Source organism: Lycorma delicatula, chromosome 5 (assembly GCF_047948215.1).
Source record: "Lycorma delicatula isolate Av1 chromosome 5, ASM4794821v1, whole genome shotgun sequence".
Classification (NCBI taxonomy): domain Eukaryota; kingdom Metazoa; phylum Arthropoda; class Insecta; order Hemiptera; family Fulgoridae; genus Lycorma; species Lycorma delicatula.
The window spans coordinates 48984755-49010181 of record NC_134459.1 but is presented as its reverse complement, the minus strand read 5'-3'; the positions used below and the strand labels follow the sequence as shown (position 1 = coordinate 49010181).

General features: G+C 31.4%; 2 protein-coding genes across 3 annotated transcripts in view; one reads left to right on the top strand and one right to left on the bottom strand.

Moving 5' to 3' along the window:
• LOC142324918 (putative G-protein coupled receptor Mth-like 10) overlaps positions 1 to 5524 on the bottom strand; it is a 56743-nt gene extending 51219 nt beyond the window's left edge. Inside the window, exon 1 of one of the 2 annotated variants that reach the window (XM_075366059.1) lies at positions 5302 to 5524. In XM_075366059.1, coding sequence (XP_075222174.1) covers positions 5302 to 5374 — 73 coding nt within the window. In that variant the 5' untranslated portion in view covers positions 5375 to 5524. The remainder of the gene's footprint in view (positions 1 to 5301) is intronic. The other variant, XM_075366058.1, reaches the window with a different exon arrangement.
• The window catches only part of LOC142324919 (RNA helicase aquarius), a 250064-nt gene that overhangs the window by 113560 nt on the left and 111077 nt on the right, over positions 1 to 25427 (top strand). The gene's annotated exons all lie outside the window — the stretch shown is intronic.

The window sequence follows — 25427 nt, the reverse complement described above, 5'->3', positions numbered from 1 at the left end:
ATCTGTTTTTTGTTGCCAATCATTTAATCGCTGTTTGGTTTGATATATAATTCTTCTGAACTTAATTTGTGTACACGTTCTCTAGTTTTCAAATTTTCTTTCTCCTTAATAATTGTATAAATATTTGATCTTAATAAAAACGAATATTTCAGCAATTGTGTAACTGTCCACTTTATTAAAGAATTGCAGGATCGTATCTCACTTACAAATGAAATAAGTGCAGCAAAGAATGTATATATGTAATTTAATAGGAATAAAAGGAAATCATATGGTCCCCACTCAGATTTTTTGTAATCCTATCCATATGTAACTAAAAATAGTTCTAAACAAAATAAGGTAAACTAAGCAGTAAAAAAACTAACAATATTAAAACCGCCTTTAAAAAACTGCTCTAAAAATTGAAAAATAAGAATAATCTTTGATAACTTAAGATTTTTTTATTGACGTTTTATTATTCCCTATTCATTCTATTGAATTATGTTAACACGATGATCAGGCTTGGCATTTTTCACGCGCTGAAAAATTTGTGTAATTTCATCTCTTCCGGAAACTGAATCTGAGTCTACACTTATGAATGTTATGAAAAAAAAAATTTTTTATATAAAAAGTACGCGTAAATAAGTTATTTTTATTTTTTAAGTCGGCTTTAAATAAAATTTAATTTTTTATTTTGTTAATTTGGTTTGAATTTTTAACAATTTTTTAATACTCGTTTAAAATTTTGGGCCGACTTTTGTTAGTCGGCACAGAAGAATCTTTTATGAATAGAAAAGGTTCGGATTACCGTTCGTGCGGTTTTTTCTTAATAAGAAAATTAAATCGAGTTCGAGTTGAACAATGTCGTGACAAATTGTAAAGAAATATATAAAGCAACACTTGCGTGTCGTTCCCGTACACATAATTTCAATAGAAAGTACATCCTGGTGCATGTAGAAAAATATGAATGAAATAAAGTATAATTTAATAGCAACAAAATGCATTGTAACCAGGCTGTATTTCTATGAAAGAACTGCTGTTAAATTGTACTTTTTAATTTCAGAAAATAATTTCAAATCATATGTCTGTCTTGCGTCTTGATAATGTTATTTCAATTTCAAATTGTTATAATCTAATTCTTTTACTGACGATTCAACGATACCAAATTTATCGCAAAGCATCCATTGGGTATCAAAATGCTTTTCTTTTGAAAAAGGTCATGAGCGTTTTAAAAATCGTTAATTTGATTAGACTGGTCTTATGCAGAATGATAACAATTAGATAATTTGTTGTATATCAAGTTGTTATCGCCATCATTAATTTTTTTATAGCCGTCTAAATTTTACTTTTACAAAAATCTCATGAAAAAATTGGGGTTTTATTTTTTCTTGTTAATAAAAAGAAAACAGAAAATCACATCCAAGAATTAATCTGTACATTTTACGCCGAAAAAATTTTATGAACCTAATGGTGTAGTTAATTTTTCTACAATTTTTTTTTGGGTGGGGATATAGTATCTCTGTCAAATCACCCATCAAGTTATACGGCACTTAGTATAACAAATTTAGTGGAAAAGATTAACATAACAAAGGAAACCAGGCTAAGAAAGGTTCCAAATTTATGTTCAGGTTTTATTAAATTATGTTAACACGATGCTCAGGCTTGGCATTTTTCATGCGCTACAAAAGTCGTTTAATTTCATTTCATCCGGAAACTGTTATCGGAGCCCACGTCTTAAGTTATAAATGTTAAAAAATATTTTTATTTTATTTTTTTATAAAAAGTAACTAAATTATTTTTACTAAAAGTAATAAATGACAAAATTAATTTTGATGACGTGATAAAGAATTCAAGAAACTAGGAATTTATAAATATATAAAAGTTAAACTATTTAAAGCGACCTTAACCTGAACGAAAATAATAGTGTTCCAACGTTGCATTTATATTTCTTATTTGAACTAAATATTTTCAGATAACTGTAAAGTGAAAAATAATTTTTTTTTTTAACAAAAAACAACTTTTTTGTGTATGTAGGCCTCTAGATTTGAAGATATTTTGTCAATATCTCTTAAGGTATTTTATACAGTAAAATATTATCTTAAAATATTTCTTAATTTAAGGGATATTTTTATTATAATGATATCTAGCCTGAAGTCATAGTATTTAAATTGTGCGAAAATTTAGAAAAAAATGTTAAAAGTACGGTAAAAAGTTGTACATAATAACGCAACTTACAGTGCTTAAGCTTTTCGGATCGGTAGAGATATTTCCATATCGTTTATGTAGATTCCTATAATTATTTTTGTAAACACGCATGTTTTTCTCATTTACATTAATTAATTACAAATGGCTAATAACGATTGATATTTTTTATAGGCATCTTGTGACAAAATATTAAAAAAAATATTTAAATAAACAATTTAAAACAGATTTCAGAATAAGCATTAAGAAAATTTTAAATTAATATTTTTCATTTAGTTTTTATATTTCGACGTTTCCAAGTGGTACAAAATTATATACAGGCAAGTTATTAATTCTGAATGTGGTTACATGCTTTAAATTTAAAGAGGAATTGAAAACGTGTTATTTTTTGCCTTTAGGGCTTTTTTAAAAATCGATTTTACTTATTTTTTTACAGTAATTTTGTTATTTTCTTATAATTTGAAATGTGAAATGCTCTAATTAAAACACTGATCGAAAGAAAAAACTGTTCGTAAGAAATACACAGAGAAGAACGTGTAACTTGATAGAAGCAGAAAAAAGAATAAAAATAATATACAGAAACGATGTAAACAAATTGTTACCAAGCGGAAGGTTTATTCTCTTTTATTGTTACCAAGCGGAAGGATTACTCTTCGGAATGCGGGAAAATGTTATGTAGTCACTTAATAATACAACAATTTTATATATTGATGCTACTCCACGGATTAAAAAAAGAAAAATGTCCCGTATTTGCCTGAATGAATCTAGGGAAACCGTTATAAAAACTTGATCAGCGGAGCATAAAAAATAAATAGTTTATTGTAAAATAAAAATTATAAGTGATTATAAAAGTCCATATTAATTATTTAAAAATAATGTTAAGGTAAATACATGAAGATACCTAATATAACAAATAATTACAAAATGAAACAATTCAGAAGGCAAGGCATTAATGAAAATTATTTGAACGTTTTTATGTGCACGTTAAACAGGGTGCAGAAAATTCAGGGTTTTTTAGAGAAAGCTTTTAATAAGTATTCTTAAGATATTTATCAATAGAGTAATATTTTTCCTGAAAATGAGGATATTTTAATGAAATTGTTGGGAAGAACTTTTTTTTAAATAGATTCATAATTTATTAGAAATGGTAACGGAAACAGTAAGTTATCTACCAACCAACTGAAATTATCATCGAAATCTGTTTGTTTTGAGAAAATGAGGCATTAACGTACAATGAAAAAAAAAAAAAAAAAACAATTCCGGGATCTCAAAGTCACTCAAAGTAACCATCAAAGTAACGGGATCTCAAAGTAACCATGAATGTCAATGGTTTTTGTCGGCGTTTTACCTAAGGTTTTTTATTTTTTTTAAGTTGTATTTAATATTAATTTTGATCTAATTCCTCAAAGTGCTTTCCAGTGATTCAGTTTTAAGTTGTCTATTCAAATTATGTAATTATGTTTATTAATATCAGAATTTTATTAATTAGACTTGAAAATTATCTTATTTTATTAATAAATTATTAATTATAGATTAATAATTTAATTTTTAAATATTAATTATCTAATTTATCTAATTAGTTCTAATTAATTTTAATCTATTGTTTAAAATAATAAGTGCAATATAACTTTATAATCTTAATAATTTTTTAAGCATAATTAGTATTATGTCTTGAATGGTACGAACCCTAAAAAACATATATATATATATATATATATATATATATATATATATATAAGAAATCCGTTTTTCCAGTACTTTATGTAATACTTCACAAATTGATTCAAATAATTTTAATGAAGCGCTCGTTATTTTATTTTATTCAAATTTTATAATCAGTTTATATTCTAAAAAGAACACAAATCGTTTTTATAATTATTTCATTAAAGTCATTGCTGTCCTGGATTTATAGGAATACAAACAAATACTGTACTGCATTTAACATGATCTTCTAATACGGTCGAGGAAAAAACCAGATTACAAAAAGTCTCCCGATACATAATCATTACTAAATTATTATTTTATTTGTTTTTAGGCCGATTTTGTAAGTTATAATTTGTTTGGTTAGGCTGGTAGGATTTGGTTGGTAGTGAATTTCGTGGCCGAATGTCATTTCTGGCTGAAATTCGAACCCTAAATCCGTATAAAAAGATGGCGACCCTACTATTCTGCCATGAAGTTTGTCCCATTTTTACTAAATTATTTATTTAGTAAATTTATTTAGAATAGGCAGAAGAAAATTGTATTTAATTATAGATGGTCGGATTTTCTACCCTGGAAATTAGTTTACGTGCTTCAAAAGTACTGAATATGTTTTTTAACAGTTTTTTCTTTAACAGATATTAATTTTTTTTTTTATTTCCTTAATAAAAGAAATAATCCATATATATTAAGTTTTGTATTTTTTTTTTTTAAATTAGTTTGCAACTTTATAATTGATTATTTAGAAATGTTTAAAAAAATTTCCATTTACCTATTTAATTAAAATTTTCTATTCGTGTTCATTTTTTTATAAATATTGATTCTTTAAAGCTCTTCAACAAATTTACTTTAATAATTTTGTTAATATTTTCAAATTTTTCTTTTAAATTTACATTTTTAAACTTTTATAAGCTTGTCCGTACTAACAATTTTTTTTGAGCCCTATAAATAGATATATATACATTAAATCAGCACTTATTTAATACTATACTACATAAATTTTAAAAACATGTTTATTTGGTTTGGAAAAACTTAATTGTTTCAGATTTTCTTCCGATTATCATAAAATCCTGTGTCACTGAGTTGACTGACATGAATAGTTTTTTAGTTTTTTTATATACCAGTATTTCATCTACATTTGCTCTGGAATAAAAAGGGCAGATACACCACATAATCGCATTGCACACTCCTCTTGGAGTGTGCAATGCTTGTGAGTGTTCGGGTAAAATAGCCTAATATACTAGTTTAAAATTTAAATATTTATTATTGAATTTAAATATTATAATTTAACGAACTTATTTTTTAATCAAAATCTGGGTGCTGAAAAATAATGAAAAGTTGGTCGGGTCGTAGTAGTGAGAACTGTGAGAAAATGTTGCAAAATATCGTAATTAAATAAATTCGTGTATTGTATTTTATTACCTGTTGTAATTAATATAATTAAACTGAAGTCGATATTCGGTTTAACGTAAATTCTTACGGTTTTGTGATACATGATTTTTACGGCGGTGAACACCGAGATGCACACGCGACTACCACTCGATTAATACTGAAGTAAAAACGTGTCGTGTTGTGTTTTACTATAAAATGTTGCCCTGGCCTTGGTGCTTGCCAGAAGGCACACAATGCCGAACGTAGTCGCCGATAACGTCATACGGCTTGTATACAGAGGTCGTTAAAGACCTCTGTATCAAAACGTACAGTGCGAGCGTTTGTGTTACCATACTGTATTTTAATTCACTTTTTTTACGTTTTTTGTTTGTAAGATAATTTTTTTATTCCCGATAGATAATCGTATTTGTATTTATCTTCCAGATGTTTAATGTTATTTATGTTTGTTTACGCTGTTTGTTTACTCCGACGGATCTCCGCAACAACACCCTGACCTTATTATATCGTTTGATCGCGATTGAAAGAAATAATGTCGATCGGGCTTCGTTCTAAGACGGCGCTGAAGTATGCCTCTGTAGGCTGAGCCAAATGGCAGTCTGAACGTTGATAATGTGTTGTTAGTCGGCTGAAGACTGTCTGTTTTAAATGACGGTGAATTTATTTATTAATCTTTTCTTGTATAAATGATGTTATTTTTTACCGACGGAATGTTAAATCTTTGCTAACGTTTTACGTATATGTCGTGCCGTATATTGTCGGGTGTTATCCATTCGACAAAGAATAGTAATAGATTACGGACGTTAAAACTCTTAGAAGTATCAATCTTTTATCTTTACTACATTACTGTTTACAGAATAAATAGATTATAAATCAAAAACAGTAATCTCTATTGTGAAATTTACAATAAATAATGAATGAAAATTTATATAACTTAAGAAGTGATTTATAGGAATGAGATTTTACAATTAGAAAATCAATAATAAACTTTATTCAAGGATTACTTACTTCTATGTACAAAAAAAAAATATTTTACACTTTTATCAATGAACAATGTTACCTTGTTCCCTGTTCACAGCAAACTTACCGTACAGCTTTTCTTACTTCTTCGCAGAACGGAATACTGACGCAAAACGTAATATACTCGTAACGCACTCTTCGTTGTACTCTCGATTGTTATCTAAAGGGTCGCTTTTATATGAATTTTGATACTAAATCGTTGATATGGTGTTCTTTGGTGGGTGATCGGGATTCAAATAACCACAGGTCTCAGGAATGGTCAGCCTAAGTCTGTTCAAGACTAAGCATTTGACGGTGCATTTACACGTACATATGTGTTCTTGATGAATCGCTATATTTAATTAATTAACTTATGCTTGATTAACTTTATTTTATTATTATTATTTATTTTATTAACTAATGTTTGATGGGACTGTAAATAAATATATTATTTCGAATGTTATTGCGGACTCGCTTCGAACTTTTTCTCAATCGGAATGGAATCGAACGCAAGTGTAGCTGAGGAGGGTGCTTTACTCCGTATGCGTCGCATTGGATTTACCCTTTGTGCTAGATATTTATTTTTTTTGAGATGACGGACATCGACTGCTTTGGTTATTTGCCCTATGAGAGTGAACATTTTTAGCGTATAAAAATGCCATGCCTGACCGGGATTCGAACCCAGAACCTTTCATATTATAGCGGGAGTGTTATTTTAATGACGGTATAAATTTTTTTCATTTCGTTTGACAGAAGTTGGGATTGTGTCCCGATTCTTTTCTATATCGGAAATTGACTGGGGTTAGTTCCAGTTGCAACGGATGTATCTCCTGCCACGCTAACGAGCGAGCGGAATTTCGCCATGGTAACACGACTCGTGACGCAAATCCTGCAGACCAAGGACATGAAAGAGAAAAACAGGTCTTACAGCTATGATAAGCTGGAGAGTGGGGAAGGGGTTACAGGCAGCCTTCTGCGAAGCGGTTTCGTCCATGCTTGCATGGATCGGCGGCGGTGATGACGCACGGGGACTGTAGATCCTCCCCGCTCGAAGGCACCTCCCAGGACTGAGTTATGCTTAATTACGGGTCCGGCCCCGGGAGGAGAGGATCGGTGAGGTAGGAGGTTTAGTCGGTAGAGCGCAAGCACACATTCGCACTCTTGCGGAACCTGTTAGCGAGCCCGACACTTCGCCTGTAGTGGGGTTCCTCCGACTCATCGGGAACATAAAATAAAAGAAAAAAAAGATGTGTTACTTGCCCTCGGCGGCTTTTAAGAAGATGAAGTCTCCACTACCTCGATTCCCTATCCTTCCTTCATCTTACAGTAACTAGTCAGGCAACCGCCCCAATGCGGCTTCTCTGAATGCGACTCTCTCAGTGAAGGGAGTGCATTGAACTCTCCACCGCAAAACTAGGGCTCCATCAGGCGCATTACTGCTTACAAAAGGTATTAGCACCTAAGTGACGGATTGAATGCGTCGGGAGAAGGGCACAGATGTCGTGCTAATCTCCCAAGGAATAACCCGAGTAAAAATATTCTTCATAAAAATGATTTACGAAGGATTGGAGCGCAATCCCAGACTCCTTTCGTCTTAAAAAACAAACTAAAAATAAATGTATAACCGTAAATAAAAATCAATTACCCGCCAGATAAATAGAAAGACCCAGAAGCAAAGGACTGATGTCCAACCTCTGCTATGAATGGGGAATAACATCTCCCAACATTCTTTGTTACATTCCGTTCCGGCGGTATTTATAGCCTCGAGCCCAGGGCTTGTCCTGAAGTAATATCAATTGATCTATCCCCGTTGTCCATTCAAGTTTCAAAACATCTATTCTCCGAATCTGCTACCTTTTTCTATTGATTTTTCCCATTGTTCTTATTTGTTGTTTCTGGAGTTATCACATATCTACCGATAACATTGAAATTTAAAAACTCGCTTCGTAATAACTTTAAAAATCGAAGTTGTTTTTTTACATCTCTGTTAACCTAAGGATATTTCATATCGTTATTAAAATTGTTTTTCTAAAACAGATGCGAATCTCTTAAAAACATCCTTTTTTTGACTACTTTTTAACCTAACTTTATTTTACATACTATTTTCTATTTTACGTATTTCGTAAATCAAACCATATTGTTTTGCTTTGAAGCCTTAGCAAAAAGGCTGCGCTTGACATCTACCAAATATTTATTACCCTGATGTATATTGTACTAAAGTATACAGTCTCTTGGGGCTTCCTTAAGAAATCAAACGAATTTTCGAGATATAAAAATGGGTTTTCAGATAATTGTTTGGCGTCCATAGGTATAAATCATTTTGAAGCCGTATTTAAAAAATTAAAATTGTTTACTTATCTATCTTTATTTTAATGAATGTGCAATCTTTGCTGAAGATAATAATCAGTTATTCTGAAATATATGGGTTTTTTCTTTTGATCTAGCTCCTTTCAGTTTTAATATTATTCAAAAATGTTTTGAAAGTTTTTACTTGCACAATTTTTTTTTTACTTCCTTGTACGAAATAAAGGAATTATTGTGATCGGAAGAAATTTCGGTTTTTAGATTACAACGGAAATATCCATTTTGACTAAAATGTTTCCGCGAGACGTCTGTACGTACGTATGTATGTACGTACGTACAACATTCATTAAAACATTATTTCCGACTTGTGAAGCCTAAACTTGTAATCAGAAACTTAAACTTAAAAAAATTAACAGGCTTATACAAGTAGACTGCCTATTAAAGAAGCAAAAATGGTTGACCGTATGGAAGTAGTGCAATATATTTCAAATAACAAACAACAGTTTTACGACTCTTTTGACTACTTGACCTTCAACTTCTTTTGATACGGCTGAAGACGAAGATTACTTTGATGAAAATACAAAAGTTATAGGCCTTTTAGTAATAAACTTATAATTTTAAATTTTATTATGTCGGGAGTCATAGTCCTTTAACATAACCTTAGATCATTCGTTCTCAAAGCGGGCGGTAACGCCTCCATGTGGGCGCTGGAGGCCTTCAGGGGGGTCGGTAGAAGGCTCACAGAAAACCGGGGACGTTCAGAGAAACGTTCACAGACGTTTTCAGAGACGTTCACAGAAAATCGGCGGCCTTCCTAGACCAGGTGGTCTAGGAAGGCGATGGCTGATAAAAAAAAGGTAAAAATGATGTTTTCCTGATATTTCAAACTAATATTAAATACCTACTACACTAGTGCAAAAAATTAAATGACACGTATATTTTATGATAAAAAATTATTGTATCCTAACTAAACTTTACAACCAAGAGGCTTAGAGAGACTTGAGAATAATAAAAAAAATAATGCTTGAATACTCTACTTTTTGATAATATACTTCACATTTCAAAAAATCATCAAAAAAAATTAGCGAGAAGAAAAGTTTTAAAAATTTGAAAGTTTTTCTTCGTGTTTAATAGATCGCACGGGGGAAACGATTTCTGATAGCATTCCCATCGTCGTATTTATCTGAATGTGAATTTAGTGCTGTAGCAACGTTATTAACCAAAAAGAAAAATTGGCTGCGTGTTACTGAAAGGGGCGAATTACGTTTGTTTTTAAGTAAATTTGAGCGTGATATAAAAAACTCGTTAAAGCACATCAGATTCATCCTTCACATTAATGTAAGTGTAATTTTTCAATTGAAAGCGTTGTGTTAATTATTGTATTGTTATATTGAATATGCTATCACTGTTGTTGTTATATAATTGTATAGATACAATTGTAATATTTTTGAAAGCAATTTTAATAAAAACACTTCCAAATATGATTAAATAGGCGTTTTAATTGGTCTCATTTAAAATATAAGTTTCAACTCAGAAATAGAATATGCCACGTTTAAAAACAATAATTGCATATGCCGTTTTTAAGAGCGCATTTTAAAAACAGCAAATCCAGTTATTATTTTTAACTGATGGTGAGTTTAAAAATTTTGGGGCGCTAGAAAACTTTTGATTCTCAATGTGGGCGGTGGGCGAAAAAGTTTTGAGAATCAATGCCTTAGATAAAAGTGAACTTATTAAAAAAATTTAAGGCCGATTTTATGTGAAAAATTCTAGCTACCAGTGTTGCTAAACTAAAAATATATAAAACTACAATCGAAACCTGTTTTTCTTAAGAATTATAAAATAAATTGCATGGCTATTAAGTAGTTTTATGGTTAAAGGAACTCAAAATATCTTAGGTGGAAGAAGGGAATAACTACAACAGATTTACTATTTTAATAAAAAAAAATAATTATTTTATACTTTTAATATATCATCGGTTGTTATACTAATTAAGATATAGTGGTCAAAATAAATATACGAGGGTTATTTTTTTCAAGGTCCGATCGGTCGCGAAATAAAAACCCGCGCAAAAGTCGGATGGACCTTTGCACATATGTGTTGCGCAGCGTCTCTAGTATGTCCTTCAATCACGCCGCGTTACTTCGTTTAGTTATGAACACGCAGCTAGCACGTAAACATATCTAAAACAATAGCATCTCCCCCCAAGTGTGAAGTGCGTGCGGTATTCTGTTTCTTCAGGCTGAGGGGTGTAATGCGGCTGAAATTCATCGACGAATAAGTAATGTGTACGGTGAAACTTCAATGAGTGACAGCAAAGTGCGACAATGGTGCAGAAACTTTAAAGCAGGACGTACAGATGTTCATGATGCACGCGGTCAGGGAAGGAAGCGAGTGTCAACTGATGATCTCGTTGAGCGAGTGGATGAGGCAATTCGAGAAAATCGTTGGTTCACAATTTCTGTATTGAGTGATTCGTTTCCTGAAATTTCAAGGTCAGCTGTCTACACCATTGTGAGTGAGAGACTTCAGTACCGCAAACTGTGTGCAAGATGGGTTCCCAAGATGCTGTCCGATCATCACAAAACAATGAGAATGGACGCCTCCCTAACGTTTCCCTAGCGCTACCACAATGAAGGAGAAGATTTTTTGAACAAAATTGTCACAGGGAACGAGACATGGGTCCATTTCGAAACTGAAGAACAAACGAATCCAAACAGCGGATGCATTCTCATTCTCCCAGTAAACCAAAGAAGTTCAAACGAACCTTCTCCAACAGAAAGTGTATGGCTACGGAATGTTCTGGGACCGGAATGGAGTTCTCTTGGTGGTATTCATGGAACGTGGCACTTTAGCCTCATACTGCGTGCCTCTTCAACGTCTACGAAGGGCAATTCAGAATAAGCGGAGAGGATTGTTGTCATCAGGCATTGTCTTTCTCCATGACAATGCTCGGCCGCACACTGCAACTGTAACAAAGAAGCTCCTGCATCGTTTTCGTTGGGAAGTGTTTGATCACCCACCATACAGCCCGGTCTTGAACAAACTCAGGTCGACTCCTGAGACGTGTGGGTAATTGAAACCCAACCACCGGTATCCACGATTTAGTATTCAAATCCGAATTAAAGTAACTACCTTTATTAGGATTTAAACCTGAGAAGTTCTACTTCGAAATCAGCAGATTTACGACGATGAGTTTACCACTAGACCGACCTGGTGGTTTTTTTTTAGAAAAAAAATTGTATGTTCATTTTGGTAAGCTCCGTAAGGAAATTTGAATACTATTAAAAACCAACAGTAATTACGACGTGAATAAATGAATATGTGTAAATAAAAATCATTTATTTTCGCATCTAAGCAGTTATTGTCGTAATAAAAAAGATTAGCCAGCAGTTATCTGAAGAGCAGCATTCCTTATCAGCATCTTGTTTTGAAGATATTTACAGTATTTTTCCTTTCTGTTTCAGTTACTGAAGCAGTTTTTTTTTTAATGCTTGCTATTATTAAAACTGTTTACAATGAATTAATAAACCACAGTTATTATATACTATTTTAAATTAACATTACAGACAGATTAATTTCCTTACATTAAAAAAGTTGTAATGTTATAAAATCAAAATAAAAAATTAAGGTATTAAACATCAACAGTTTACTTGAAAATTTGTAATTAACACTGTAGAATTTATTCAAAATTATGCAGGGTAATCCGAAGATTAAAAATAGTTTTTGCATTAATCCCCAACAAGGACGTATGCATTGCATATCGTAAATAATTAAATTTAATTTTAGAATTTTTTACTCGTGAGACACTAAAAAAAGATTAAAAACTTATATTGTACATCACTAAAATTCAACATTGTAAATTAGTTAAATTTGGTCAGTAGAACAATTCCGTTGGACGATATTTTACCAAATAAGCCGTTGGTTTGGGTTTCATTTCGATGCCTCACAAATATTTGCATAAATAGTAATATAATCGTTCTCTTACGATCCCGCACTCTTTTCTGTCCAAACGTTTCCGACCTCTTCGACCTCATCTTTTGGATGGTATGTACATCCGTTTATCAATTTACGAAGATATCCGAATCGTTTACCCTTCTTCTTTTTCCTGTTTAGCCTCCAGTAACTACCGTTTAGATAATTCTTCAGAGGATGAATGAGGATGATATGTATGAGTGTAAATGAAGTGTTTAGTCTTGTACATTCTCAGTTCGACCGTTCCTGAGATGTGTGGTTAATTGAAACCCAACCACCAAAGAACACCGGTATCCACGATCTAGTATTCAAATCCATGTAAAAATATCTGGCTTTACTAGGACTTGAACGCTGTAACTTTCGACTTCCAAATCAGCTGATTTGGGAAGACGCGTTAACCACTAGACCAACCCGGTGGGTTGAATCGTTTACCCTAATGTATGAAATTCACACCAAATAATAGGGAAATATCGTTCGACCGCCTCGGCTTAATACATTTACGATAACCCCTAGAATGGTTTCTACTGTTGTTCGCTTGGGAATTTCATAGATTATAACCAGTTCTGTTCTCTCCACTGTTAAATACTATGATTGACAGTAATTCTCCTTTATGTAGACGGATTATAATTCTAATGCTTGTCCCGTTAATATAGTACTGATAGACCGATGAAGTCTTGTTTTCTATTGTTTGAAAGCGAGCATTAAATCAGTTTCTGTCAGCTGTTTTAAAACATTTTTCTTTTATTGCTTTCTACATCAGCTGACTTAAAACGTGTTCCTTTAAGCTCAGATTTTACATTGCGAAAAATAACTGAGTCACACCGTGCCAAATCTGGCAGATATGGAGAATTTCTAGTGTAGTAATGTGTTTGTAATCAAAAACTGATTTACAGAAAGTGTTGTGATAACAACAGGCGTGATACTCTAATGAGGAATGAAACCGTTTTCCAAAGTACCGGTAATTTTTTGTGGCTCTTTCGCTCAGTTTTTGTCAAAACATCATGAAATGCTTTGATAAACAAACAATCACAGTTCATGTCATCCCTTCCGGAAATCATTCTTCCAATATTACGTCCCTGACATCAAAAAACAAAATGTTAAAGGCTTTGAATTTAAACTTGCTTTGACGAGTTTTTTTTATTGTTTGGGATGACAGTGTATTCCAATCATTTACTGCCGTTTCGTCTCAGGATCCACTACTTGTAGATCCAGATTTCATCACAAATGATGATTTTTTTTTTTATAAATTGGGATTGGCAACAAGTTGTTGCAGCATGTCAACGAAAATATCCTTCCAGCGTTCTTATTACTCGAGTGGGATAGACCTAGGGACCATCCTGGTAAAAGTTTTCATTTTTACAAGTTTATATTCTTACGCAAAATAATCTTTGTAGATGTTCACGGCTTCAGCTATCTTCTTAAACAGTCTACATCTTTCTACATTTTCTTCGGTTCTTGAAGTTATCCAGAACGTTAATTGCCTCCAACTTTCTAATATCCTTCATTGAATCTTTTGTGCCATTCAACCACAATTGCCTAAGACATACAATCTTCCGTGTAAGCCTCGGTAAGCATTTGAAAAAATTTCGTCAGTATTTTGTTCAGTTTACTAAACATTTCAAATTGTTAAGCTACTTTAAGATTAAGGTAATTTAAAATCGTATTGCATTGTTAAGGTCATTCTTAGTTTCACGCATCTCAGCAAATTTCAGTCAGGTACACTCATGTGTTGGCCGTTGTTTGAGGTAATTAAGTATTGTGATTTGAGTAAAATGTACGCAGAGAATTTTATGTGATGATGAAACATTACTTTTTAAAACCCAAAACTGGACTGGAACTAAAGCTTTTTATTAAAACAGTTTACAAATAGTCCGATTATTTTAAAATTGTCATATGGCTACAAATGATCTGAATGTTACGGACGATCTGTGAGGTTAAACTGCAGAGAATATTGTAGAAATCCACATTACAGTGAATATGTAAATAATATTTATATATGCAAAAACTGTCCGCGAGGCGGGAGTCGCGTTCATCATTATTGATCTGAATCTAAGGAACAATCGAAACAATTGAGTTGCAGTCGGGTAACTCACTTAAAAAGGCGAACACCGTTCCATCAGCAGGAAAAGTGAGGCATTTGACTTTTGGGATGATAGTCTTAATTGAGTTTTTGGGAAGTTTAAAATGATAATCGGCAATATTATAATTTTTTCTAGATATTCTAAATGAGAAAATAAAGAAAAAATAACGAATTTAACGAAAAAGAAAGTTCTTTTTAACTAAGACAATGCACCAACTCGCTATTTTGCGGATACGACAGGAAAATAGTTTGAATTATGTGAAATTTTTCCGCATCTCTAAAATTCCACACCCCTTTTGTATATTATCTGTTTCCAAATATGAAGAGATAGCTTGAAGAAAAGATATTCATGCAAATTAATGAAATTATTGCCGAAAAATTTGCTTATTTTGAATACTGATAAACCGTACCGTAAGGTTGGAATCGAAAAACTTGACCTTTTTGGACTACAATGTACTTGAAACGAGATTTTATTAAGAAAGGAATAAAGATTTTGTTTCCCGAAAAATTGTCTTATTTTTTTTATAGGGACTTATAAAACACCTTCGTACATATATACACTGTAAATGAATTTTAATTTAAAATTTTATCCTCTGTGGCGCGAGTGGTAGCGTCTCGGCCTTTCATTCGAAGGTCCTGGGTTCAAATAATCGTCAGGCATGGCATTTTCACACGCTACAAAAATTGTCGTTCATCTCATCCTCTAAAGCCTAACGGCAGTCTCGAAAGTTAGAAAAAAAAAGGTTTAGTAGAATATTTCATTAAGAGGTACGTGATGATGAAATTATTTGTAATCAGTAAAAACATTCTTAGTCCATTAAACGTTAAAAATTGCTTATTTTTTTCATCTATTCAATGTTATAATAATAATAATAATAATAATAATATTTTTTTAATGTAAGGGTTAGTTCATAAATAATTATTACAGATGACGTAGTCTACTTAGATAACACACACTATTATGGAATATAGTAGATGTATCGATAAGAGTTTTGTAATACACTTATCATTTCCTTGGCAGTAACTACTTTATAGTGTTCATTAAACATAATCGGGTTATATTGTGCGAATCGTTTAATTGAAATCTTTGTAATTTGTTGCTTATATCTATGTGAAAAAAGATTAGTTTTTGTTGGTAAACTACCAAAATTATGAAAATTTCTCCGAGCCAATACAAGACAAATTCTTTCTTTTATAGTTTACATTATTTTAAATAATAATACACCAATTACATTCTTCCTTATCGAATATTTAACTCTTTTGTTGGACGAAATCTAATAATTACTATTATTGGCGTTAAAAATAGTAATACGATTCAAATTTGTTCCAATGACATGTTTATTGTAGCAAATTAGTAATAATTTATAAATAGTGTTCTTGTTTTGTAATAATATTTTTAACTCTATAATACCATTTACTCTCCCAATGTTTGAGGAACCAGACCCTTTTTTCTCTTAAGTAGTTTAAGGTACGATGTATCTGATAGTATAAATGTTAATTAAAAACTTCCGCGTTTGTAAATTGTTTAGAAAAGGACTTGATCTTTTTACTATTTATTCTATTTTTAGTTCATTTCTAAAAATATTACATTAAAACTTATAAAAAAATTTTAAATATCTTTTTCGTTTTTTTATTATTATTTTTTAAATCTATAAAACTAAAGAATTGTATTATAAACGTTATAGAAATAAATTAAAAAACAAGATTATGCTCCAATAAAACGTACAAAATGTGTTACTTATAAAATAAACCTATATGAGCATTTCGATTGTTAAACTATCATCAGTAGGTATTTCGGAAAATTTAAATATAAAAAGCAATTAAAAATATAAATAATAAAATAAAATAAATAAAAATATCAAATGCTAGAAATTCGAAAAAAAAACATTAGATTCGATACGATAAAGGACATTATGCTTCTTTGGACATTTAAAAATAATGAAAGAAAACAGATTAAACAAGAAAATATTTAACTATTTCATTAAATTTAGGAGCAAATCTAATCGGTTTAAATAAAAGGAAAAATAATTTAAAAAAAAAGACAAAGGAAGAGGAAATTATTGATAGTGAAAACTTTACAAGATCTACAGAATTTCTATGAAAAAACAAGAAGAAAAAGAAACAATCCTTGAAAAGAAGAACAAAACTAACTAAAAGAAAAAGAGTTAAATAATACTGGCAAAATATCAAAGCCAAAAAACAAATTGCCAAGTGAAGTTATTTTAACGTGGTCATAGAAGACAAAAACGTAAAAAAACAAGACATTAATTGGCAAATAAAAAAGTATTTATGAAACAATATAAAACAAGTACTTTTAGGTAGGATTTTAAAATAAGAATAAAAAATAAAAATAAACAGAAAATATACAAAATTTTGTCGATCTAGGTAATCCCAATAGAGTTCCAGCGTTCAAGTCCTAGTAAAATCAGTTATATTTATACGGATTTGAATACTAGATCGTGGATACCGGTGTTCTTTGGTGGTTAGGTTTCAATTAACCACTCATCTCAGGAATGGTCGAACTGAGACTGTACAAGTCTACACTTCATTTACAGTCATACATATCATCCTCATTCATACTCTGAAATATTATCTGAAAGGTAATTACCCGAGGCTAAACAGGAAAATGAAAACGGTAATCCCAATAGAAAATGTAAATTTAGTTTAAAAATATCTAAACCGTTTAAAATAAATTACGTTAAACAGTAATGTTACGTTTAATGTAAAAAGGAATTAGTAAAAAGTAATTAAGAAATAAATTTATTATTTTTTTTATCGACTTTTCGAAGAAAAGAATGGTATTAATTTCTGTTGTATGGTGGGAATAGGCGTGAAATTAATTTTCTTTACGTTTTGAAGTATGAGTAATACGAAAATACCATTTACTTAAATTGTGATTTCGTCATGTATTTATTTATTTATTCATAGGCCATGTATATGTAAAAGTGCTCTTTTACGCACGAGATAGCGTTAGCATGTTCTGGCAAAAGTCGAAGATGACCGACATGTAAACAGTTATAACATCGCTAGAGACCTAAACATCCATCACAAAACGGTGTTAAACCATTTGTAGAAATCTGGCTACAAAAAGAAACTTGATGTTTGGATGCCACATGATCTGACTAAGAAAAAATTACTCGATCGAATTTCTATCTGCGAATCTCTACTGAAACGTAACGAAGTCGAGCCATTTCTGAAGCGGTTGATCACGCATGATGAAAAGTTGATAACCTACGAAAATAGTTTGCGAAAAAGATAGTGGTCGAAGCGAGGAAAAGCTCCATTGTCTGTGGCAAAGTCCACACTGACGCCCAGGTAGATTACGCTACGCGTTTGCTGGGATTGGAAGGGCATCGTGCATCATGAGCTGCTACCGCCAGGCAGAACGATAGACTCAGACCTGTACTGTTAACAATTGCGCGACTGAACCTAGCAATTCAAAAGAAACAGCCTGAACTGGGCAACAAAAAGGGTGTCGTACACCACTTTGACAGCGCCAGACCGCATACATCTTTAACGACCCGTCAAAATTGAGAGAACTTGACGGGGAAGTTTTAATATATCCATCGTAGAGCCCGGACCTGGCACCGTCGTCAGACTATCATGTGTTTCGGTCTCTGCATAACTACTTGAATGGCGTTAAGTTAGTTTCAAAAGAGGCCTGTGAAAATCAGGTGTCACAAATTTTTGATCAGAAACCACAAAAAGTCTGTAGCGACGGGATTATGGCGTTGCCGGAAAAATGACAGGTCATAGAAAAAAATAGTGCACATATATATATATAATAGTGTCCCATAGTTTCCATACATAAAAGAAGATTAAACATTTGTTTATGAAAAACTAATTCTATTTATATAATATGCTCTTCAAAACTACATTGTTTTGAAAACACATTCCGAAGCGTGTTCTCCAGTGCTGAAGAACGCATAACCCCATAAGTTTCCATACATAGGAAAAATAAACATTGTAATCTCAATCGTCTCCAATGCACAGCTGGAGCACCATGGCCTATGTAAAAAATGTTTGTTTTTTTTTCCTATAATGGAAACGTATGGGATCCTATAATTTGTTGGCTACACAGATTTTACGGTACGTGTGGCGACAGACGGTAATTAAATGCATTTTATCTTCTATTTTGCGAGCCACGTGAAAAGTAAAAGTAAACAACTGGCTCACAAAATTAACTTTTTTGTTGCACTGTATATCACTTCTGTCCTAAACTTATTACTGTAGTACAGTTTGAAGATATAATATTGTTTTTGTATGTACGATATCAAAAAAACGTTTTTGTTGATTTAGCAACTACGGTGTTCAAAATGTCAATTTTGACATCCTGTCAAAAGGGAAGCCTGTTTACCATAGTTTGAGACAGTAAAATAAACTTTTTAAATTTAGTTCACTAAGAAAGTAAGTGTATATTTTTTCACGTAAAAAAAGTTTTCTTAAAAAAGATTTTATTTAATTAAAAAAAATAATGATTTATGACGCAGAGTTGGTATGTACACAACTGTATTGGAGAGTTGTGTTTCACAACTTAAATCATTTTCAGTTTTTGTTGAATATTTTATGAAATTTTTTCTTTTCTTATTATTTTTAATGGAAATAAAGCTGCTTATGGCTAAGAATGCAGTATGAACCCAGTGAAACCGATCTTCAGAAGTTTGGATGAAAATAAATCGCTTTACAAGAAGATCCGATGTTGCCGGATTTCAAATGGGCAGTTATACTGTACATTAGATAAACCAAGTGTATTCATAGCAAATTTATTCATAGAAAGACATAAAACTCAGATGAATATTTCAGTTCAGAATTTTGGAGTCATGTTCCAAACAACTGTGTTTGTAAACTAACATCTTCATTAACAATTTATTAGTTGTAATGATGATAATGCTAAATGAATTGAATTGTTTAGAAAGATTGAAGTTCATCATGGCGATGAAATTATTTTAAAATGTTGTAAGAAGATAAATGAAGTTTATGAAAACTGGTGTCGAATCCAGAAAGATATAACAGTAAAAAGAAAAACGCAAAACTGAAAAGGCTGATGCTGTTGTTTCTGAATATGGAACAGGAATGCGTTTAACAGCGAACGATATAGTGCATCACTTGTCGTGCAATTATCAAACATCTCCATTGTTCTAAACTTAATGGACCCTATTCTCAAAAATGTATGTAAGGTAGGAGGTTTAAATTACAACCTCCTCCTCTGAGAAAGGCTAGATTCAGAAAGTGTATTATAATGTTTATCACAACAAGCACCTGTCTTTCACAGTCAAGGTTGTATTTTCGTTCGGCGCACTGTACAAATAACTATCTTCTAACTTGTTCCGCTCCATATGTTTTCGATCTTAAATTGGGTGTAACTGAAGAACGACTCAACCAGTCTTCATCAAATTTTCACATGCACGAGAGATACACTACTACACCATATCTAAATTTCAATGTAATTGATTTAATAGTTTTGTAGATTTTCGAGCCACAAAATCTTATACAAAGATCTATGTATAAGGTAACTCCCCCAATTTAAATGAATGGTATTTTCGTACTCCTCATACCTTAAAAAGAATAGAAAATCAATTTTCACCTCTCATTAACACCATGTGACCGAAAGTAAAACCGTACTTTTTTAGAAAAGGATAAGAATGTTTAATAATGTTTTTGAATTGTTTCAATAAAAATGTCTCAATCATTTCAGTAATTCACATTCAAATATTTTTCACGTTGTGGAGCAGTAAAAAAAAGTGAATGGATAAATGTTGAAGAAAACTGAATTCATAATATATAATTTTTAAAGTAGAATACTTTGTTAGAAAAAATGAAAATAGAATAATTGTTCGGAAATAAAAATAGATAAAGTTGCAGTACCCTATTATTACAGACCGACATAGGGACAATGGTAGTTTAACGGTAACAAAAAAATATTAAACAATGAAAGATTATTATTAATAAATTTAAAAAATACGCCTATTAAACTACACGTACACATTTTTAAAAGTACATAAAATTTTATTTCATTAGTAACGTCTAATATTTTTTCATATTTTCTTATTGTTATTATTTATTGTAAAACTTTTCTTACAATTTCAGGAATTATTAATAAATCAATATATTTAAGTTAAAAAAAAGGAAATAAAGTCGAATTCTAACCGATGTGGCGTTCCCTTTCTAAGATCCAAATGTTTCATTAATTAAAATTTTATTTGGCTGTAACTCTGGAACCAATGAAAATAAGTACCACTTATGAGATATTGTTGAAAAGCTCTCAATGAGGACTTCTTAACCACAGTTAAGAAAAATTCCAAAATCCAAATGTTTCGGATTTTGGGCTTTTTTGGACTTTTTGTTCTAATCGATTGAAATTAAAAGGGGATGTGCATAACTAAATGTTAAAATAGTCCTAATTCCAAAATTTCAATATTCTACGGCTAATCGTTTTTTAATTATACGAGATACATACGTATACAGACGTCACGCCGAAACTACTCAAAATGGATTCAGGGATGGTCAAAATGGATATTTAGGTTGAAATCTGAAAACCGAAATATTTCGCGATCACAATACTTCCTTTACTTCACACAAGGAAGTAATTATTAACTTATTAATCCTTAGTTTGGGCCGAAAAAATAAAAAAAGAACTTACTATTAATGAATTTTTTAGAAACGATTTAATTTTTTAACGTCATTTTATTGATTTTAAAATATGGTCTACATTTTATTATGATTAATTTATCTGTAATTTAACATATAAATTTATAATATTTGATTAATTAGTTTATGGGTATACTTATTAGTTGGCTAAATTCTTTTTTTGATAAGTGAAATGATTAACAAACGATTATATAAGAATATAAATGGGATATGTCATTTCCTTAGTTTAGTTTTGTAATATTTTAAATATTAATGGGATCGAATGAGTTATCTATCTAATCTGATATCTGTTTGATTATCTATTCTATTGAATTTGAAGCCATCTCTTTACATGATTACAGTTAGAAATTGAGGGTGGTCTTATTTTATTCCCTTTTATTATTTTTTTAGCATATGTAATTTCATTTTATTAGTGAATTTGTTTTCAAAAAATTATAGAAAAACTAAAGAATAATTTTTTTTTAATTTTTAAAAAAATTAACTTGATTTGATGCCCAGCGTATTGAACAAAAATTATCTAGAAACATCACTAATAAGTGCATAATAACTGATCATTTTCTTCACCAAATTTGTTTTCAGATTAACAGTATTCCAGTTACCGGCCATTTTTCACCTTGTAATGATATTTTCAGTGTTAGTCTTTTTTTCTTAAATAAAATGTAGCCCACCGGTCTCATCTAGTGGTTAACTCGTCGTCGCAAATTAGTTGTTTAACAGCTGATTTTCGAAGTCGAAGGTTCTAAGGTTCAATTCCTATTTAAAGTTGTTGCTTTTATACGGATTTGAATACTAGACGGTGGATACCGGTGTACTTTGGTGATTGGAGTTCAATTAGCCACATATCTCAGAAATGGTCGGCCTGAGATTGTGTAAGATTACATCTCATTTACATGTCATACTAATCATCCTGATCTTATAGGGCCGTGGTGGGGGAGGGTTGCTTAGTGTTCGTTAGTTGAACAGATTGCAACGTAAACATTAGTAAAATAAAAATAAAATGCGTACAGAAATAAAAACAGCTATTATTATGATGAGGATGAAGTGGTTTGAAAAAAAATTTACTCGTCTTACGAGTATATACAAGCGAGCTTAGTAGTTTTTAAAAGTTTTTAATTAAGTACTTCTGACAAATAGCTATCGATAAAAAGTAACAGATAACAACGCCCAAATTTTCCGATTATAATAAAGGTTAGTTGTTAATTAGCAATCATAAAAATAATAATAATATGCCCCATTTAGTTAATTTTTCATTTTATCCATTTGTTTTGCTCGTTTCATTTCGGCTTTAAGTCGAGTTAGATTAAATAGTAGTCAAAATATACTACTTTTGTTTAATTTTTAAATAAAATTTTCATAAATTAACAAAAAAATAATCAAGTAGTTAAAGACGACATCCTATTTTTTACCCCTTCCGAATCAAATTCAGTATCAAAACCATGAATATTTATGTTCTTTTTCTTTATCATTGTCCTTGCCCATTTTGGTAATTTTCAGAGTAATGCCTTTTCATTAATCGGGCTTTATCGAATAAAAGCTATTTTTATCACTGTAGTGATTTTTTAAAATTAAAGTAACTGTTTATTTATTTTTAAAATTTTGTTTATTTTTTTAATATATTCATATACAAATTAGTTTTTGTCAGAATAGTCTGTCGATAAGAAATCACAATAAAAAGAAAAAGAAAATGTATATATATGAAGTCACATTAACTTTTGCTATTATAACTAACGTACATATTGTATAACACATGTAAGATTATTGTACAAGTTAATAATTCTTTTTACGTCTACATACCACAAAACAGTGTTATTAAGAGTATTAAAAAATTGCATTTTTTTAGGATAAACAAGAAAAAAGAAAACAAACCGTAGAAGATACGTTTAAGATATACGTAGATTACGTTTATATCTACAATCTAAGATAATAATTTTCGTTTTTAATCTTGATAAATGCATTAAACTGAAATCTCCCTTAGCATAGAGTTTATCAATTTTGGAAAGCATCCATAAGCTTACCACGCTTATTAGCATTTAATTTTATGAAAGGCTTACGTCTTAACTCGTATTCAGTGCGATCTTGATTACGGTACTGTTGATCATAAAAATTATTTATAAATCCTACAAGATACAATAGCTCATTAGCAATGCCAAGTGAGGAGCCTACCGATCGTGTATGTTGCGTTTTTATTATTCTTTAGTTCGGTCCCGTTTGGATTATGGTTGCATCGCCTACTCTTCAGCGCGTCATATCGTGCTTAAGATGCTGGATGCTGTACATCACGCTTTTCTTCCCCTTGATATAGGTGCTTTTAGATCAAGCCCAGTCGTAAGCACACTTGATGATTACGATGAGCCTTCACTTTGGGGTAGACGAGACCAGCTGCTAGCATCTTACTTTGCCCTTCTTAACGGTCAACCAAATCACCCGGTTTTTAAAGCGATCCTCGCAAACCCTCATTTATAACGGTATGAAAACTATCCACGTTATACAGCACTAATGTGCGGTCGTGCCCGGCGTTTATTGTACCTTTTAAAAATTTTGCCAACTTCTATTTTCCCAACCTACCCCTTTATTATCCCCCGTGGAGAGACGACTCGATAAATTTTCATGATGACCTCACCATATATAATAAAAAATCAAAAACAACAAATCGTCTATCATCGCTCGGAACAAACACAATACAATATTACAAAATAAGACATATTTCAATAATTATTAAATAGTCGAATATAGATGTACGGCCTTAAGAAACAACAAGATATTTGATAGCGTTATCGTATTGTTGCCTAATTATGAAAAAAATCGTCTTTCAACAAATGTTTTGCCAATTTCTTACCCAGACGCAGTAGTATACACAGATGGATCGAAACACAATAATACCGTTGGATGCCCTTTTGTTGTATACGACAGAACGTATATGTTCGGACTACCTGGGTATTAATAGTGTCTACAATGCTGAACTGTACGCCATCAATAAGTCTTTAAATATTATTAACCCAAAATACCGTCATATCCTCATTTGCAGCGGTTCGTGTAGTACACTCCAAGCTTTAGAAGATTTGTATTCTAAAAATCTTACCGTCTCCGAATTTTATAATGCAATCACCGAGTTGAACGTCGAAACACACAAAAGTGAGTTTCTGCTGATTTCCTAGCCGTATGGGAATACCGGGTAATGAACGTGCAGATGCCGCTGCTAAAGGCGCATGCAGCCAACCGTCTTTCACCACTCGTGTTACTACTACCGATTTTATTGATTCTTTTAAACACATTCTTCGAGGAAGGTGGCAAGGTGACTGGACTATTGCAGAAGACAATAAATTCCGATACATCAAGGATAATTCACCGTGTTGGTCTAGTAGTGAACTTGTCATCGCAAATAAGATGATTTGGAAGTCGAGAGTTCTAAGGTTCAAATCCTAGTAAAGGAAGGTTCTAATCCTAGTAAATTTTATACCGGTTTGAATACTAGATCGTGGATATCGGTGTTATTTGGCGGTTGAGTTTCAATTAACCAGACTCAGGAATAGTCGACCTGAGACTGTACAAGACTACAGTTCATTTATATTCATACATATATTCTGAAGTAATACCTTCCGGTGGTTTCGGAGACTAAACAGACAAAAAGAGAAGGTCTCTTAACCTCTAAATTAGGAGATCGAACACGCATGACCTACAATCTTTTAGCATTAACAATCGATCCACGATGATGATTCTCATAAATGAGTAATTTAGTTATTTGCAAAATAATTTAATAAAATTGCAATATACGTTCAGTTTCCTTAGTTTTCATCAGAATATCGGATAAATTTATAATTTGTAATATTATATGTTACATATATAATAGTAGTAGTAGTAGTAGTAGTAATATACACATATAAAAGTAGTAATCGTAGTTTTAAAATTATGACGTATAATAGAATACTATTACGTATACTTTATGACGTATAATAGAATAGGGTTTAAAATTGTATTAATAAGCCGATAAGAAGAATACTAGGAGTAAAGACAACAGTAGTTATTGTGTCGGATAAAACAATATTTATAGATGAAAATTTGAATAAATAGTTTCGCGCTTTCCGGGCGACGTAGTAATAATTACAATAAAAACGGCTTAGTCGGCGCATCGTCTAAAGAGCGCTATGTAGTTAAC